Raw genomic sequence first — 20,302 nt, forward strand, 5'->3', positions numbered from 1 at the left:
GCAGAGACAAGAACTGAATCCAAATCTACCTAACTCCAAAAACAACATACTGGCTACAACAATATACTGATTCCAGGCCTTTATGACCTTGCCAAATTAGATCCTTGATTAAGAAACTAAACAGAAATAGATGTATTAACTTCCAGTTTAAGAAGGGTAGAGTTTTTCTGTGTGTGTGTGTGTGTGTGTGTGTGTGTGTGTGTGTGTGTGTCAGGATGTCCCTCTGTTGTCCAGGCTGGAGTGCAGTGTTATAATCTTGGCTCACTGCAGGCTCAGCCTCCTGGACTCAAGCGATCCTTCTTCTTCAGTGCCCCAAGTAGCTGGGACTACAAGCACTTGCCACCATCCCCAGCTAAATTTTTTCATTTTGTAGAAATGAGGTCTTGCAGCCGGGCACGGTGGCTCACACCTGTAATCCCAGCACTTTGGGAGGCTGAAGTGGACGGATCAAGAGGTCAGGAGATCGAGACCATCCTGGCTAACATGGTGAAACCATGTCTCTACTAAAAATACAAAAAATTAGCTGGGCGTGGTGGCATGCACCTGTAGTCCCATATACTCAAGAGACTGAGGCAGGAGAATCACTTGAACCCAAGAGGCGGAGGTTGCAGTGAGCTGAGATTGCGCCACTGCACTCCAGCCTGGGCAACAGAGCGAGACTCTGTCTCAAAAAAAAAAAAAAAAGAAAGAAAGAAAAAAAGAAATGAGGTCTTGCTATGTTGCCCAGGCTGGTTTAAACTCCTGGCCTCAAGCAATCCTCCCACCTGGGCCTCCCAAAGTACTAGGGTTACAGGTGTCAGCCACCATACCCAGCCTAAAAAGGGTAGTTTTTCTATATAATTCAACTACTTTAAACTTACTGAAACCCATCGAATCACTGTAAAAAAAATTTCCATACAAAAAAAAATCTTTATACAGAACTTCCCTAGGGAAGTTCAGATTCATGAACTCTCTAAAACTGAAAAATTTTGTGCTTATATGAGTGTGTACATTTTTATGATGCAGGGCTCCACAGACGTTATCGGCTTCTCTAAGGAGTAAGAACTCCTGCACTAAAAGCAATACTTTTCCAGTACTTTCCATGAAATAATGGAGCAGGATTTCTTTCATCTACTGATAACTAGAAAAATCAGCCGGGCGCAGTGGCTCACGCCTGTAATCCCAGCACTTTGGGAGGCCGAGGTGGGTGGATCACGAGGTCAGAAGATCAAGACCATCCTGGCTAACACGGTGAAACTCGGTCTATACTAAAAATACAAAAAAGTAGCCAGGCGCGGCAGCAGGCACCTGTAGTCTCAGCTACTCGGAAGGCTGAGGCAGGAGAATGGCGTGAACCCGGGAGGCGGAGCTTGCAGTGAGCCAAGATCACGCCACTGCAATCGGCCTGGGCAAAAGAGCGAGACTCTGTCGTTAAAAAAAAAAAAAAAAGAAAAGAAAAAAGAAAAATCAGAGCTGAAGAAATAATGATAGGTTTTTCAAATGCTATGCAACAGAGTTGTGTTTGTCTCTCTTAACCACAAATATTACCTATTTCAAAGTTCTTTTGAAAAAAAAATGAAGTTCTGAAAGATTTAACCAACCTCCTTTGACTGAAACCTTCATATCCAAAGTAATTTTTTTTTGCCACTGACTCGAATACTTAGAAGATTAAAGCAAGAGGTTAAAAAAAAAAAATGGACAAGACCTACCTGCAAGGTCCTGTACGGGGTAGACAGCCTGTTCCCAACATGTTTCCTCACTAGGACTTGTGGATAAACTATGTTCATCATCAAGCTGGAGCACAAACCAAACCATAATAGCATCTAGTATGCCTTCTTTAATAACAGGAATACCAATCTTATCAGGCTTTTTAGTTGCAAGACTTTTTAATTCCTGAGAAAAATGTAGAAGGAATGAAAGGGTTTTATATATTTCATATATACTTGCCTCAATATCTTACCATTTTCCATCTCTGGAGTTCTTAGTCCTGCCCAGCTCCCTTAGGGATTCAGTATCTTGGCACACCTATAACCATGTAAGGCCCACTGGTTGGGAAGCTCTGACCTATTTTATTGGAATACCATGCAGCTATTATTAAAAAGAATGAAGCAGATATATATTGCTGATATGGAAAGAAGTCCATAATATATTGTTGAATTGAAAAGGTTAAGTGACAAAGCAGTGGAGATTGTTTTGTTTAGAAAATAGAGGGGGATGGAGGGGGGTAGAGAGAGAGAGGGAGTAGTGAGAGAGAGTGTGTGTTTAAGAGAGAGAGTGAGAAAGAGAGAGAGTGAGTGTGTATGTGTGTGTGTGTACAGAAAAGAAAGTCTGGAAAGATGTACTTCAAACTAGTGACCTGGGGAAAGGGTTGAGATTTTAAAAAGGAAGAAAAATACTAGGACTTTTTCCTTTCTATCCTGTATTGCTTGAAAGTCTTAAACAGGCAGGCATGACTTTTGAAATTAAAACCTTAGTAAGATTTGTGTGTGGCTAAGAAAAATTAAAATTTTAAAAAGCCTTAAAATAATAAAAGGATAGTTCGGGGGTAAATGGCAGCTACAAACGTGTTACTTGCTATTGAAAGTCGTAACAGGTAAGGAATGCTCTTGAAGCTCAGAAAGCTCAGCCTCAGTAAGCAAGGCCAAATTGTTAAATTAGTTCCAGATCTCCTCAAGAACAATGTAGTAACGAATAATAAAGGAAAGCTTCTATTAAATTATAAAAATCTTAGGCTAGCTGGGCATGGTGGCTCATGCCTGTAATCCCAGCACTTTAGGAGGCCAAGGTGGGTGGATCACTGAGGTCAAGAGTTTGGGGCCGGGCACGGTTGCTCACACCTGTAATCCCAGCACTTTGGGAGGCGAAGGCGGACGGATCACGAGGCCAGGAGATTGAGACCATCCTGGCTAACACGGTGAAACCCCGTCTCTACTAAAAATACAAAAAAGTAGTCGGGCATGGTGGCGGGCACCTGTAGTCCCAGCTACTCGGGAGGCTGAGGCAGGAGAATGGCGTGAACCCAGAAGGTGGAGCTTGCAGTAAGCCGAGATCACACCACTGCACTCCAGCCTGGGCGACAGAGTGAGAGTCCACCTCAAAAAAAAAAAGAAGAGTTCGAGACCAGCCTGGCCAACATGGTGAAACACCATCTCTACCAAAAATACAAAAATTAGCCGCTCATGGTGGTGGGTGCCTGTAATCCCAGCTACTCGGGAGGCTGAAGCAGGAGAATCGCTTGAACCCGAAAAGTGGAGGCTGCAGTGAGCCAAGATCGCACCACTGCACTCCAGCCTAGGCAACAAGAGGGAAACTCTGTCTCAAAAAAAAAAGAAAAAAAAGAAAAAAAAAATCTTAGGCTAAAATTACCCTCACAAAGTCTTCTATCTCCAAACAGGTTTCACTTACAACATTTATGTACTTGAACATTTAATCTTACTTATTAAAGATCTTTAGAGAATTCTATGTAACTTTTCCAATTTCTTTGGGCACTTTCTTTTTTTTTTTTTTTTTTTTTTGAGACGGAGTTTCGCTCTTGTTGCTCAGGCTGGGGTGCAATGGCGCAATCTTGGCTCATGCAACCTCCGCCTCCTGGGTTCAAGCAATTCTCCTGTCTCAGCCTCCCAAGTAGCTGGGATTAGAGGCACCCGCCACCACACCCAGCTAATTTTTTGTATTTTTTTAGTGGAGACAGGGTTTCACCATGTTGGCTAGGCTGGTCCTGAAATCCTGACCTCAGGTAATCCACCTGCCTCGGCCTCCCAAAGTGCTGGGAGGACAGGCATGAGCCACCTCGCCTGGCTGGGCACTTTCTTTATACAGAACATCCTCACGCCATTCACTAACACACACACTAGAGTGATCAGCTTCTCTTGCTTTTCCTAGGAATGTCTTAGTTTCAAAACAGGAAGTCTCAAGTCTTGGAACCCCCTTCAGTCCTGGACAAACCATGAAGGCTGGTCACCATAATGCACATACAACCTAGAGATTTGGATTATTGTTCATTTTGTTAATTTGAAATGGCAGCATGATATAGAGATAAGTCAGAAAGACCTAGGTTAGAATTCCTGCCCCTGTATTCACATATTGAATAACTTGGGGGGAAATTATTTAATGTGAGCAACAATTTCTTCATCTGTGTAACACAAGGATAATTATAATTGTATGGCAGTATGTCATAAGAGCTGCCTAAGAACACAAGTGAAAGCACCTGGCACCCTATATATTCCCAACAATCTTAGGAGGGGTTTTCTCTGTATTTAAATAAGCAGGCTGGCACAGTGGCTCCTATGCCTGTAATCCTAACACTTGGGGAGGCCAAGGTCAGCAGATCGCTTGAGCTCAGAGTCCGAGACCAGCATGGGCAACATGGCAAAACCGCATCTCTACTAAAAATATAAAAATTAGCCGGGCACAGTGGTACATGCCTGTAGTCCCAGCTACTTGGGGGACTGAGGCAGGAGGATTGCTTGAACCTGGGAGGTCGAGGCTGCAGTGAGCTGAGATGGTGCCACTGCACTCCAGCCTGGGTGACAGAGCAAGACACTGTCAAAGAAAGAAAAGAAAGGAAAGAAAAGCAAGGAAACCAAGAAAGAAAGCAAATAATTTCAGGAAGAAATTCTAATTACCCTTTAATCATTTTCTTTACATACAATAAGTGGAATCTTCATGCAAACTCATAAAATAAAGACTGTCTGTCCTATATATTATTTTAAACAATGCATGAAATTTAATGCTTGAAAATAGTAACTGAATTTTTTTCACCTGAAGGTTGTTGAAATCTACTGTCATAATTTCAAAGCACTCTGTCAAAGCCAAATATCCTCCAGGAACTCGACTCATCTTTTCAGTTGTATAAGGTTCAATTGTTTCTTCAGTATCTACAGAAGAATAAGCCGGACTCTGAAATTTCACATTTGTTGGCAAATGGATACCAGCAATGTCCTTAATACCCACTCTGGAGAGAGAGAAAATAGGGGAGGGGTAGGAAGATGGATTTTTTTAGAATCAAGTAACATATCTAATACTGAGTCCAGAAAAAATAAATACAAAAATGAAATAAAACCTCATGAGCAAAGATTTCTTAAACATAACTACATAATACACACACATATAAAACCACTAACTATAAAGGAAAACAACTATAAATAGGTCTATAATAAAATTAAGAATGTCTGCTCACTAAAAAAAAAAACACCCTGTAATAAAGTAAAAAGCAAGCAACTAAGATATTTGTAATAACTATATTCAATAAAGGGCTCATGTCCAAAATATATTTTAAAATTCCTACATATCAATAAAAAACAAAAATGGGCAAAAGACTTAGACACTTCACAAAAGAACAATCCAAATGGCCAATAAGCACATGAGAAAAGGTGCTCAGCTTCAACAGCCACCTGGGAAATGGAGTTAAAATCACAATGCAGGCCAGGCGCGGTGGCTCATGCCTGTAATCCCAGCACTTTGGGAGGCCAAGGCGGGTGGATCACGAGGTCAGGAGATCGAGACCATCCTGGCTAACACAGTGAAACCCTGTCTCTACTAAAAATACAAAAGATTGGCCGGGCGTGTTGGTGGGCGCCTGTAGTTCCAGCTACTTGGGAGGCTGAGGCAGGAGAATGGAGTGAACCCGGAAGGCTGAGCTTGCTGTGAGCCGAGATCACGCCACTGCACTCCAGCCTGGGCAACAGAGCAAGACTCCATCTCAAAAAAAAAAAAAAAAATTCACAATGCATACTACACATCTGACAGAATGGAAAAAAACAAGTAGTCAATAGCAAGTATGGTAAGGATACAGTCTCATACACCATTGGAGTATAAAATCAGTAAGATCACTTTGGAAGACTACTTTGTAGTACCAATTCGAGCTGAGCATACCTATTCAGATTCATTCTTAATGTAGGAACCTCACAGTGTTTGGCATTTCCACTTCTGAGAATACAGTCAACAGAAATTAATATATTATCACCAAAAGAATGTTCAAGAATGTTTATAGCTACACTGCTTCTGATAGTGAAAAAAAACTGATATAACCTAAACATCTATCAGTAGTATAACAGACAAATCTAGTATAGTCATATAATGGAGTATGATTCAGCAATGAGAATAAACAAACTAAACACAAAAGAAGCTAGGCACGCAAAAACAAGTCACACTGTATGGTTCTATTTGTATAAAATTCAAAACAAGCAACACTAATCTACGGTGTTAGAAGTCAGATAGTAGGTGCTCTAGGGAGAGTGGGACACTGGTAAAGAGATGGGGTTTCTTCCTGCACACTTTATATTATATAGCAGTAATATTCTGGTCCTTGATCTCAGCACTGATTACCCAGGTCTATCAACTTCATGAAAATTCATCAAATCATAAACTTATGGCTTACACACTTGCTATAACAATGTGTGATGTCAACAAAAATTTACATTGGGCCAGGCATGGTGGTTTACACCTGTAATCCCAGTACTTTGGGAGGCCAAGGTGGGAGGATCACTTGAGTCCAGGAGTTAGAGACCAGCATGGACAACACAGCAAGATTCTTCTAAGTAAAATAAAATAAAATAGCCAGGTATGGTTGTGTGTGCCTAGAGTTCTAGTTACTTGGGAGGCTGAAGCAGGAGGATCACCTGAGCCTAGGAGTTCAAGGCTGCAATGAGCTATGATCACATCACTGCACTCCAGCCTAGGCAAGAGAGCGAGACCCTGTCTCAAAAAAACAAAAAAACAAAAAAGAAAATTTACAATGGGTGGTAACATTAGAACACCTCGGTGGTAGATAGAGCTCCCTCTCCCCTCTCCCCTCTCCCCTCTCCCCTCCCCCCCCTCCCCCCTCCCCCCTCTCCCCTCCCCCCTCCCCCCTCTCCCCTCTCCCCTCTTTCCACGGTCTCCCTCTGATGCCGAGCCGAAGCTGGACGGTACTGCTGCCATCTCAGCTCACTGCAACCTCCCTGCCCGATTCTCCTGCCTCAGCCTGCCGAGTGGCTGCGATTGCAGGCGCGCGCCGCCACGCCTGACTGGTTTTCGTATTTTTTTGGTGGAGACGGGGTTTCGATGTGTCGGCTGGGCTGGTCTCCAGCTCCTAACCGCGAGTGATCCGCCAGCCTCGGCCTCCCGAGGTGCCGGGATTGCAGACGGAGTCTCGTTAACTCAGTGCTCAATGGCGCCCAGGCTGGAGTGCAGTGGCGTGATCTTGGCTTGCTACAACCACCTCCCAGCCGCCTGCCTTGGCCTCCCTAAGTGCCGAGATTGCAGCCTCTGCCTGGCAGCCACCCCGTCTGGGAAGTGAGGAGCGTCTCCGCCTGACCGCCCATCGTCTGGGATGTGAGGAGCCCCTCTGCCTGGCTGCCCAGTCTGGAAAGTGAGGAGCGTCTCTGCCCGGCCGCCATCCCATCTAGGAAGTGAGGAGCACCTCTTCCCGGCCGCCATCACATCTGGGAAGTGAGGAGCGTCTCTGCCCGGCCGCCCATCGTCTGAGATGTGGGGAGCACCTCTGCCCTGCCGCCCCGTCCGGGATGTGAGGAGTGTCTCTGCCCGGCCGCCCTGTCTGAGAAGTGAGGAGACCCTCTGCCTGGCAACCGCCCCGTCTGAGAAGTGAGGAGCCCCTCCGCCCGGCAGCCACCCCGTCTGAGAAGTGAGGAGCGTCCTCCCTCCTCGTCCGGGAGGGAGGTGGGGGGGTCAGCCCCCCGCCCGGCCAGCCGCCCCGTCCGGGAGGTGAGGGGCACCTCTGCCCGGCCGCCCCTACTGGGAAGTGAGGAGCCCCTCTGCCCGGCCAGCCGCCCCGTCCGGGAGGGAGGTGGGGGGGTCAGCCCCCCACCCGGCCAGCCGCCCCATCCGGGAGGGAGGTGGGGGGATCAGCCCCCCGCCCGGCCAGCCGCCCTGTCCGGGAGGGAGGTGGGGGGGTCAGCCCCCCACCCGGCCAGCCGCCCCGTCCGGGAGGGAGGTGGGGGGGTCAGCCCCCCGCCCGGCCAGCCGCCCCTTCCGGGAGGGAGGTGGGGGGATCAGCCCCCCGCCCGGCCAGCCGCCCTGTCCGGGAGGTGAGGGGCGCCTCTGCCCGGCCGCCCCTACCGGGAAGTGAGGAGCCCCTCTGCCCGGCCAGCCGCCCTGTCCGGGAGGGAGGTGGGGGGGTTAGCCCCCCGCCTGGCCAGCCGCCCCATCCGGGAAGTGAGGGGCGCCTCTGCCCGGCCGCCCCTACTGGGAAGTAAGGAGCCCCTCTGCCCGGCCAGCCGCCCTGTCTGGGAGGGAGGTGGGGGGTCAGCCCCCCACCCGGCCAGCCGCCCCGTCCGGGAGGGAGGTGGGGGGGTCAGCCCCCCGCCCGGCCAGCCGCCCCGTCCGGGAGGTGAGGGGCGCTTCTGCCCGGCCGCCCCTACTGGGAAGTGAGGAGCTCCTCTGCCCGGCCACCACCCCATCTGGGAGGTGTACTCAACAGCTCATTGAGAACGGGCCATGAAGACAATGGCGGTTTTGTGGAATAAAAAGGGGGGAAAGGTGGGGAAAAGATTGAGAAATCGGATGGTTACCGTGTCTGTGTAGAAAGAGGTAGACATGGGAGACTTTTCATTTTGTTCTGTACTAAGAAAAATTCTTCTGCCTTGGGATCCTGTTTATCTGTGACCTTACCCCCAACCCTGTGCTCTCTGAAACATGTGCTGTATCCACTCAGGGTTGAATGGATTAAGGGCAGTGCAAGATGTGCTTTGTTAAACAGATGCTTGAAGGCAGCATGTTTGTTAAGAGTCATCACCACTCCCTAATCTCAAGTACCCAGGGACACAAACACTGCGGAAGGCCGCAGGGTCCTCTGCCTAGGAAAACCAGAGAACTTTGTTCACTTGTTTATCTGCTGACCTTCCCTCCACTATTGTCCTGTGACCCTGCCAAATCCCCCTCTGCAAGAAACACCCAAGAATGATCAATAAAAAAGAAAAAAAAAAAAAGAAAATTTACAATGAAAATTTAAACATTTTGTAAAAGGAAACTACTCCAACCTCATCTCACCTTACCTCATCTCAGTGGCACTTTTTTAAGAGAATTTGCCTTTATAAAATTTCAAAAGTTCAAATAATCTACTTTTACAGATTATTACACTCTCAAAAGATGAATCAGCAAATGGAACTACTAATGATTTTTTTTTTTTTTTTTTGAGACAGAGTCTTGCTCTGTCGCCCAGGCTGGAGTGCAGTGGCACAATCTCGGCTCACTGCAAGCTCAGCCTCCCCAGTTCACGCCATTCTCCTGCCTCAGCCTCCCGAGTGGCTGGGACTACAGGCGCCTGCCACCACGCCTGGCTACTTTTTTGTATTTTTAGTAGAGACGGGGTTTCACCGTGTTAGCCAGGATGGTCTCGATCTCCTGGCCTCATGATCCGCCCGCCTCAGCCTCCCAAAGTGCTGAGATTACAGGCATGAACCACCGCGCCCGGCCTACTATGATTTCAATAACTCAAAATTAAAAGTCACAAGTTGAAACAAAAAAGATGTGACAATTTTTTGTGTGTGAGACAAGGTCTCATGCTGTCGCCCAGGCTGGAGTACAAAGGTGTGATCTTGGCTCACTGCAACAACCTCCATCTACCAGGCTCAAGCAATTCTCCTATCTCCGCTTCCTGAGTAGCTGGGACTACAGGTGCATGCCACCACGCCCAGCTAATTTTTGTATTTTTTATAGAGACAGGGTTTCGCTGTGTTGCCCAGGCTGCTCTCAAACTCCTGAGCTCAGGCCATCTGCCCACCTTTGCCTCCCAAAGTGCTGGTATTAAAGGCGTGAGTCACTGCGCCCAGCCAGACAATTTCTTGCTAATGTATTATAAACTACGTGAATATATATTGTCAAAACTTCAAGCCATATGGTAAAAAGTCCACCTTCACAGTATTCGTCCTCTCATTTCTTCACTGTTAAAAGTTTAATGTGTATCCTTCCATACCTTTTTTTAATATTTGTATATAACACTCTATTTGTACATTACTGAAACATTCTGTATCATTTGTGAGTAGGTTATATTCATCATGCCTATTTATCTCTCAAAAGATACTTGTGTATCTTTATTAAAAATGAGAATATTCTCTTAATCACAGCAATCAAATTCAGTATTATCTAACCTACAGTTCATATTCTGTATTTGTCAACTGAATCAAAAATCAATAACGCAGGCAGGGCACAGTGGCTCATGCCTGTAATCCAAGCACTTTAGGAGGCTAAGGCAGAAGGATCCCTTGAGTCCAGGAGTTCAACACAGCAAGACAGCAAGACCCTGTCTCTATAAAACTTTAAAAAATTAAGCAGACATAGTGGTGCACACCTGTGGTTGCAGCTCCTCAGGAGGCTGAAGTAGGAGGATCACTTGAGCTTGGGAGGTCAAGACTGCAGTGAGCCATGATTGAGCCACTGTGCTCCAACCAGGGCAACACAGCAAGATCAAAATATATAGTTTTTTTCCCCAATACAGGTCATAGTTTCAATTTAGCTGTCCTGTCTCTTTAATCTCCTTTCATCTTAAACAGTTCTTCATCTTTGCTTTGTCTCTCATGTCACTGACATTTTTTAAGAAGGTAGGCCAATTGTTTTACAGAATGGTCCCAACTAGGGTTTGTCCAAGGTTTTCTCACAATTAGATTGCAGGCTGTACATTTTGGATGTGGTACTATATAAGCAATGCATCCTCAAAGCATCAAATCTGGAGCAATCTTACTGTTGATGTTAGCTTTAATCACTTGGTTAAGATGTTGTGTGGTCACCAGGGCCTGTTGGGGGATAGGGGCAAGGGGAGGGAGAGCATTAGGACAAATAACTAATGCATGCGGGGCTTAAAACCTAGATGATGGGTTGATAGGTGCGGCAAACCACCATGGCACATGTATACCTATGTAACAAACCTGCATGTTCTGCACATGTATCCCAGAACTTAAAGTAAAATTAAATTAAATTAAATTTTTTAAAAAAACAGGCCAGGCACAGTGGCTCACGCCTGTAATCCCAGCACTTGGGGAGGCCGAGGCAAGCGGATCACCTGAGGTCGGGAGTTCGAGACCAACCTGGCCAACATGATGAAACCCCTCTCTACTAAAAAAAAATACAAAAAATCAGCCGGGCATGGTGGCAGGCATGCCTGTAATCCCAGCTACTTGGGAGGCTGAGGCAGGAGAATCACTTGAACATGGGAGGCGGAGGTTGCAGTGAGCCAAGATCGCGCCACTGCATTCCAGCCTGGGAAACAAGAGCAAAACTCTGTCTAAACAAACAAAAAAAAAAAGATGTTGTCTGGCTTCTTCCCTATATACTTACAATCTTTCCTTTTGTAGTAATTTCAAAGATACTTTGAAACTATATAAATGCCCTGATCCTCATCAGATTTCCCTCCATTGATTTAGCATCTATTGATGATTCTTGCCTTCCAAAAACTAATTCTGCCTCATTTTTTCTATACTATTAGTTGGCATTTACTGTAAGGACGAGCTGTACTTTTATCCCCATTTATGTATTTATTAATCTGCTTAAGATACATAGAAATTCAGGGATTCTTATTCAGAGGGTTTCAATCCATTAGGGCCCTTATTTATTTTGGTGATTAAATTGTCCCAGATTTGGCCAGTGGGAGAGTCTTCAAGCATGCTGCTGTGTCCTTTTGCTCCCCTTTCCCCCACCAAATCCCTTTTTGAGCACTTCCTCACTTTCTAATACAGGATGCCCCAGAATCATATTGAATCTATTCCACCCCAGTACTGGAATCAGCCATTGCTCCAAGAAGGTATAATTCCTTTTGGTGAGAAATGGTATTTAAAAACCAAGATCTGAGTTCTATGTATGCTCACTGCTCCTAAGATTATGCCTTGTCTTTCTCACTTAATAGTATGCCATAAACTTCTTTCCTTGTCTATACATGTACCTTAACCATTTTTTTGCATAATACTACATTAGGTGACTGTTACATCATAATTTATTGAAATACTTTCTTATTAATATAAACATTCAGATAATTTGTTTGCTTTGATTTTTCCAATTACAGTATTATAGTGAACATCCTTGTACACACATCACTGCACACATGTATGAGTATTTATCAGGATAAATTCCCAGACACGGAAATGCTAGATCAAGGACTACAAACATCTTTAGTGTTGCTAGAAAAGGCCAAATCAAGCTACTAAAATGTTGCACTAACAGTGTATAAATTTTCCATAAACCTATGAGAAAATAAGATATCAAACAACTTTAATGTGCTAACATAAGCAGTTAGAAATTGTTATCCCATTGGTTTTAATTTCCATTTCTCTGATTAATAGACAATTATATTCATGCTTTGTTATAAAAGTTGCAAATATTTATCTCAGTCTGTCACTTGTTTTTTAACTTTATAGTATCCTTCACCAGATAGATTTTTTTCAATTGTTTTAAAATGTGGTCACATTTGTCAATGTTCTGTGGCCTCTGGGCCCTACTCTGTGTTTTGCTTTGGAAGGTCTCCATCAAATAGATTTTTTGACCCTCAGATGTTTAACTCACCCAGAATTAAAAGTAGGGATCTAACTTTTTTCCCCAAATGAAGCACACCATTTCCATTTCCTGAATAGTTTATCCCTTCCCCAATGATCTGAAATATCACACCTGTATCATATACTAAATCCACATAAATTCAAAGGTCTGTATCTAGATTCTTTATTGTGTTCCACTGATGTATTTGTCTTTCTGCATCAATACATTGCTGTTTTTTACTTCTAGGTTTTTATATCTAATAAGGCAAGTTTAGTTTCCTTGGATATTCTTAAACATTTGCTTATTGAGAAGAGCATTAAATTCAGCTGATTAGGTGCCAAATGGCAATTTTTCTAATAATGATTTATAAATGTTTCTACCAGGTAAAACAGTAGCACTCACATTTATTTTGTCAACACCTTTCTTCATAGTCCTCAACCCATAATGCTGAACTTTGTTTAAAAAAAAAAAAAAAAAAAAAAAGATATTGGCCTCATTCATCCAGACCTACACCTATTCAATCAAACTGTAAACCCTTTTTATTTTTACAAAAGCTCCTATGGTGCTTCTACTGTAATCAGGCACTCATTTGCTAAATAAGTGAGTCAATAATAAAGTTATTCTTTTTCAAAATGTAGATACCAGCCATTTAATTTCTCCTTTGCTTAGACAAACAATATTAGTGGTCTCCTAAAGAGGAACTATTGAGGGAAGGGGTCCAGCCATGTTACAGCAAGAAATCTCAGCAAGACACAATCTAGCTTTTCTGGTGGGCAATGCAGTAAGGCATCCCTACAGCCTGAAAACTGTACATATTCTTTAACCCAGTAATTCCTTATTAAGGAATTTATCCTAAGAAAATAATAGAAACAAGTCCACAAGACATAAGTGCAAAGATGTTTATCCTACTTCTTAAAAGCAGAAAAGTGGAAGCAATCCAAAAATTCTAAACTCCAGTAACTACAACACCAAGAAGTTGATTTTTTAAAGTCATGAACCAAATCTATTACATGAAAAGGCTCACAAAGGAAAAGCAAATATATTTACTGAGTTTTTAAAGAAAATTAAATTTACACACACCTACATTTACTTAAATGGAACTAATATTCAACCAGTACATTCTAATTCAGCCAATCTGCTAATTAAGTCCACTGTCTGGTTAGTGCCCTGTGTCCTACCAATCTCTAAACATTTTTACTATCTCCCTGTAACATACAAAGAAAAAGAGTAAAGGAATATATAACAAAGATGAAAAGTAGTTACTTACTGGTGAGGGGTTCACAGTGGTTTTCATTTTTTTCAAACCACTTATCAGTATGTCCTAAAATATTTATATGCTACATTTACGATTAAGTTATTGGTAGAAGCTTAGAAAGATCCTAAAATTCCATCCAGCCCAACTACAAATCATTACAGTATTAGTGAAATTATTAAGAAAAGGGAAATTGAAGTAATTAAGACCAAAATTTATTTTCACAGTGGAATCTTTCATTCCAACTTCACCTAAAATCAGTCAGAACTTAGTATTTTTCTACATGAATATATCACAACTAGAGTCCTAAGTTGTATCAAAATTAATTTTCCATTTTAAAAAAAAAACTGGCTTTAACCATGAAGTTTCATTTAAAATAGGCAAAAAAAAAAAAGAATAAGACCAGTGTAAGCAGCATGAATTTAAAGGTCACAAAACTACAAATCCTCACCCAAATACATATTTATTAACTAACCTCTGTAATATTCTCTTTACAATTACTATTTTTCAATATTTACTATTTAAATAGTCACTTACTGATATGGTTTGACTCTGTGTCCCCACCCAAATCTCATCTCAAATTGTAATCCCCACATGTTGAGGGAGGGAAGTGACTGGATTATGAGAACGGTTTCTTCCACACTGTTCTCATGATAGGGAGTGAATTCTCACAAGATCTGATGGTTTTACAAATGGTAGTTTTTCCTACACTCACCCACGTGGTCTCGTGCTGTCTCTCTCTCTCTCTCTGCCCCCAATAACCTGCCTGCTGCCATATAAGACGTGCCTGCTTCCCCTTCTGCCATGTTTGTAAGTTTCCTGAGGCCTCCTCAGCATTCAGAACTGTGAGTCATTTAAACCTCTTTCCTTTATAAATTACCCAATCTTAGGAGGTGCTTTATAGCAGTGTGAAAATGGACTAATACACTTACCTATGATGTCTTCTTATCTCTGCACATTCTACTGCCATCCCAAATATAACAGCACTTGCTGGTATAACTTTCCCATACTTTTCACAATTAGCACTTTCACCTTTGGTCTAAAAAAAATAACAATAAGAATTACGTTATCACATGTATGTAAAAATGTGTGTGCATAATGATAAGCTGTGAAAATATAATTTAAAAAACCTAAAAAGACAATAAGTAAGGATAAAGTAAGTTAAAGGTTTTTTTTTCTTCCTTAAAAAATATTTTTGGGCTGGGCACTGTAGCTCACGCCTGTAATCCCGGCACTTTAGGAGGCCAAGGCAGGCGGATCACGAGGTCAGGAGATCAAGACCATCCTGGCTAACATGGTGAAACCCCATCTCTACTAAAAACATAAAAAATTAGCTGGGCGTGGTGGCACGCGCCTGTAGTCCCAGCTACTTGGGAGGCTGAGGCAGGAGAATCGCTTGAACCCAGGAGGCAGAGGCTGCAGTGAGCCGAGATCACGCCACTGCACTCCAGCCTGGGCTACAGAGCAAGACTCCATCTTTTAAAAAAAAAAAAAGTATTTTTGGCCAGGCCTGGCAGCTCACACCTGCAATTCCAGCACTTTGGAAAGCCAAGGAGAGAGGACCACTTGAGGCCAGGAGTTTGAGACCAGCCTAGGCAACATAGCAAGACCCTGTCTCTACAGAAAAAAAAATTTTTTTTAATTAGCCAAGTGTGGTGACATTGTGAGGCTGAGGTGGGAGGGCCACTTGAGCCCGGGAGTTTGAGGCTGCAGTAAGCTAAAAAACGTGCCACTGTGCTCCTACCTGGGCAAGAGAGTGAGACCCCATCTCAAAAAAACAGAATAAGTATTTTCATTGCTATATATGTATGAATATATATTTTTTTTTCTCACAATACAAATGCAAAGGATACAAGAAAAGAGGGAGGATCGGGGGGAAAGGACTGTAAGTCTGCATAGAAAAAAAGACTTGGGTATGACTTTGATCAAGAAATCAGTATCAATACCTACTTAAAAAATAAATTGCTTGGCCAGGAACGTTCGCTCACACCTGCAATCCCAGCACTTTGGGAGACCAAGGCAGGTGGATCACTTGAGGCCAGGAGTTCAAGACCAGCCAGGCCAACATGGTGAAACCCTGTTGCTACTTCAAAAAAAAAAAAATTGCTCTTTTCAACCTTTAACTAGCAATTTTAAATCCAAATAATTTTCTGTTAATATTGAATTTTTATTACATATTAAAATCCTTTCATTGATAACACATATCATATAAACCAAGTCAATGATTTGTGGGCTACAATAGAGGATTTCAATGCAAAATATAATTTGGCAATTATAATAGTCCTGTCCAAGCCATAGCCTGGGTTCAACAGGTACCTGAAAACAGTACCAAACCAGCTATTACTATACTCCCTTCTGATAATTTGCCAAAATTCTAGGCAGTGAGGTCTGTAAGACTGAAAGTACCTCCGTTTTTCAACCCTACTCAAGAATTCCATAGTCAGTCCATCCATAAAGTAATCTCAATTCCTATGAATTCTTCCCTGGAGTATTTTTGCCTGTATATCTCATTCAGGCACATAATTATACATTGAATCATGTTGTTAGTAAATGTTTTTATGTTGTTTTGTTTTGTTTTGTTTTGTTTGAGACGGAGTTTCGCTCTTGTTGCCCAGGCTGGAGTGCAATGGCGTGACCTCGACTCACTGCAACCTCCACCTCCCGGGTTCAAGCGATTCTCCTGCCTCAGCCTCCCAAGTAGCTGGGATTACAGGCATGTGCCACCACACTCGGCTAATTTTGTATTTTTAGTAGAGATGGGGTTTCTCCATGTTGGTAAGGCTGGTCTCGAACTCCCAACCTCAGGTGATCCACCCACCTTGGCCTCCCAAAGTGCTGGGATTACAGGCATGAGCCACTGCACCCGGCCAGTAAAAGTTTTTTGCATAGATTTCTTTCCAACCACGCAGTATGTACACCTTGGCAATGGAAAATATATTTCATATTGTTTTGTAAATATACTAAGGATTCAATAAATCTCTGATGAAATAACGAATTCTTAATCAGTTTTAAGTATTTTCATACTGCTTACCTTTGGCTGTAAAAGTAAATGCTCCCATGCATGAATCAAACTCTCCACAATTCCTTCTCCAAATAAACCTGCATCGACAGTTTCTGTTACAACTAGGGACACTCTATAGAATGATTTTTTAAAGATATATGTAAGTAAAATATCATGCTATTATATAAAGATGTCAAAGCTGAGAGGAGAAAGGAAGAGTATATTATAGAAACAGTCCATATGTAAAATATCCTAATACATTTCATTTTTAAGATCTACTACTGAATCTTGAGGAACTTTACTCGAATGTTCCTTAAGCTCCTTTGTTCTCCACTGGCTCCTTCTCCTTGGTTTGGAAGATGGAGGGTGGGGGGAGGTGGGGAATGACAAACTTCACTTGGCCTTGTTCTCTCTCCAGGTTATTTTTTCATTGCCTACATCTTTAAGAGTGGTTCACACCCATTACCTTTATCAATCTCTTCCTTAATGCCAAGCAAGAAGACTTCCAACTCCAACAGTCTATAAAAATATTCTCTACCATCAATAACTCCCTACTTATCAAAATGAATCCTCTTTCTCAGTTATCATTTTTTTATCTCCAAATAACACTGATTGCAGGAGAGAGCCCTCCTTCTCAAAATCTATCTCTACCTTCTATGATACTGCATCATCCATGTTTGCCTCCTATATGTTGACTGTGCCTCTCTTATCACTTCTCTTGCTTTACCCACTGCCTGAGTCTTAGAAAAAGCCTCGTCCACAGAACTCTGCTCTTCTGTCCATTCTTTCTTTCTAGAAAATTTTACTCAAAGACATACGAAAATAGTTTCTCCCTTCTCTGAACTCCTTCAGCATTTATTGCCAGTATCACTCATTTATGTAGTTAGAAGATAAGAAAAGTTTCATGAATATTCTTTATCTTCCTATCTAGACTGTAAGTTCCTTGAGGGTAAGAATGACTTTGGTATCCTCCAGTGGCTAAACCCAACTTCTTATATACAGAAAATATCCAGTATTTATGACTGCATACACTTAGAATGTGAAAGGTGTTTCAAATCATCTGGTCCAATACCTTGAGGTCTAGACATTTGCTTAAGGTCAAAATAAATTAATAATAGTCTAATATGGAATCCATAGCTCCTGGTTCAAAACCAATAGATCTTTCTACAACATTATCTGTGAGAAAAATGTAGATTAAATTAAGGTAACTTTGATTCATGCTGACTCATGTCCCTCTCAAAATTCATACTGAAGCCCTTAACCCCGAAACTGACTATACTGGAGAAGGAAAGGCCGTGTAAAGACACAACAAGAAAGCAGAATCTGCAATCCAGGAAGAGAATCTTCACAAGAAACCAAACTTGCCAACACCTTGATCATGGTCTTCCAGCCTCCAGAACTGTGAGAAAATAAATGCCTATTGTTAAAGCTACCCAGTCTGTGGTATTTCGTTATGGCAGCCCAAGTGGAACAAGACAACTGAGGACAGTGTTTTAGTGTTTTTTTCTATAAAATGGGTATGACATTTGCATTAATCTAATAGAAATTTTTTCATGAGAATAAATGTAGAGACGATTGAAAAGTGTTAGGTACTATGTTAAGATAAATACTATTATATATATGGAAGAAAACTTTTTAAAGTCATAGTTGATATAAGGCACAAAAACATCTTCTTTCAATACAAACTGAATTGAAGTAAGATTGGAAGTTAAACCCAGAAGAGACAGGTAAAGTAAGTGCTACATAAAGAAAACTTTGTCTCTAAAATGACTAGTGTGGAACCAGATCATTTTCAAATTCCTTCTAGCTCTAAAATTCCATCACCCTTGTGATATGGATCGGAGTGAGAAAACATACTAAAAAGCCAAGACTTATATGACTTATATTCAAATCATTTAAAGGGCCCATGCCAAAATATACTGACAGCTGACATTTCCAAAGCTTTCATTTTAAACAAGTATATTAACACAAAATGTGATAAGTCCATTGAATCTGAACTGCTTGTGTTTTCTTTTTAAGTACAACTTTTAAGCAGTTATTGACCACACAGGATGAATTATCCATTTTTACAAATGAGAACACTGAAATTAACAAAGGTAAAGTAACTTGCTAAGATCAAGTTTATTTGATCCCTTGCCACAAATTTTTCTCAAGATCTTTAAATATTTTTAATAAAGAATATAATTTAAATATGTCTTATAATAAACTATCTTATCCTATATCCATATCTTTACAAAATAAGGGTTTTGTAGCATTTTGTTTGGACTGAAAGCTAGAAATATATCTTAGTTTTTTAAAAATAGAGAAGTATAAACACTAAAATTAGTTTACATGATAATACCTTTCGGGAATATGTTTTGGAATCTCTATGTCAAGTGACTTCGTATGTAAGAGTTTGATCCCTGCTTCCATCTTGTTTGCTGCCACGACATCACAGGCAAGTTCATACATGGTCTTGGATAACTCACAGGCATACACGGAATGTGCTCCAGCTTTTTTAGCAAACATGCTACAAGGGAAAAAAGTTCTCCATCAAGAAAAAATAATCTACTGTATTTTCTCAAATTTTAAGGAAATGATGATGCTAAAATGTGGGGTTTTTCCTTTTATTCTTTAACACAACCATTACTCACTCTGCATTAAAAAATAAACTAATATTCTTGTCTAGAAACAAATCATACAATAAACCATGGGATCTACTCTATTAAAGACACAACTGGCATTGTATCTTTAATGAATACTAATGGGCTTTAACTTAGACAACTGGATTCCATCAGAATGTTAACATAAAAAAGACTCAAATTCATTATTCAAAATTTCAATAATCCCAAATTTTTCTTAGCAGTTATGTCCAGTTCTTGATAAAAGTTATAGTAAAAAACATAATAGTTACATAAATAACCCTAACAAGATTATAAGAAATACTTTTAAATTCCAATGTTAAATTTTCCATATCTGGCAAAATCTTTAATTTACATTAGAATACATGTATATACCATTAAAATGCAATTACTACCAACCTTAGTATTCCAGTTCCTGCTCCAATGTCCAAAACACTTTTGGACCCCAGACAAACTGCCTTTTGGATTGCTGCATTATAAATTGTATTCCTCTTGGTGTCATTAAGCATGATAAAGTGCCAGCGTTCCACCAACCAGTTTGCAACACGATAAAAATTCTCCTTTGCATCACTGAAATCAGGGTTTAGCTTCACTGCTTTATGAAAATACCCAGCTGCTTCATCCCTAAAGCCCATTCTAGAGTAAAAAATGACAAAAGACAAAATATATTCAACTATATGCTACCAACTGCAGTACCTTTGTTTATGCCACTCACTTGGCCTGGGAATTCCATGCCAGCACCCCAAATCCTGCCAATCCAAGTGCTACTTCTTTTGGGAAGCTGTCTGTGAGGACTGCAAGCCTCAGTATTTCTTTCTTTTCTGAACCACTACATTTATATATTCCGGGAGACAAACAAGTACCTGAGTATAAATTACTGTTATACTAATGTATAGCAGAAGCTCTCACAGTCATCCTCCATTTAGCCAACTCCATTCCCTCTGTACAACACACTATTGCCTATGGCTTAGTAGGCTCCTCTTTGTGGGG

The 20,302-nt window shown here is 41.7% G+C and overlaps 1 protein-coding gene across 7 annotated transcripts in view; it reads right to left on the reverse strand.

The window, feature by feature from the left end:
* PRMT9 (protein arginine methyltransferase 9) overlaps positions 1 to 20,302 on the reverse strand; it is a 47,955-nt gene that overhangs the window by 17,754 nt on the left and 9,899 nt on the right. For 5 of the 7 annotated variants that reach the window (XM_024356322.3, XM_517474.8, XM_063809054.1 and 2 more), the window contains 6 exons: positions 19,712 to 19,948; positions 19,033 to 19,200; positions 16,722 to 16,824; positions 14,623 to 14,729; positions 4,741 to 4,933; positions 1,689 to 1,872 (listed from right to left, as the gene is read on the reverse strand). In XM_024356322.3, the coding sequence (XP_024212090.1) occupies positions 1,689 to 1,872; positions 4,741 to 4,933; positions 14,623 to 14,729; positions 16,722 to 16,824; positions 19,033 to 19,200; positions 19,712 to 19,948 (992 nt within the window). The remainder of the gene's footprint in view (positions 1 to 1,688; positions 1,873 to 4,740; positions 4,934 to 14,622; positions 14,730 to 16,721; positions 16,825 to 19,032; positions 19,201 to 19,711; positions 19,949 to 20,302) is intronic. The other 2 variants (XM_063809056.1, XM_063809055.1) reach the window with 1 other exon arrangement.

The sequence above is a fragment of the Pan troglodytes genome, chromosome 3 (genome assembly GCF_028858775.2).
Source record: "Pan troglodytes isolate AG18354 chromosome 3, NHGRI_mPanTro3-v2.0_pri, whole genome shotgun sequence".
Taxonomy (NCBI): domain Eukaryota; kingdom Metazoa; phylum Chordata; class Mammalia; order Primates; family Hominidae; genus Pan; species Pan troglodytes.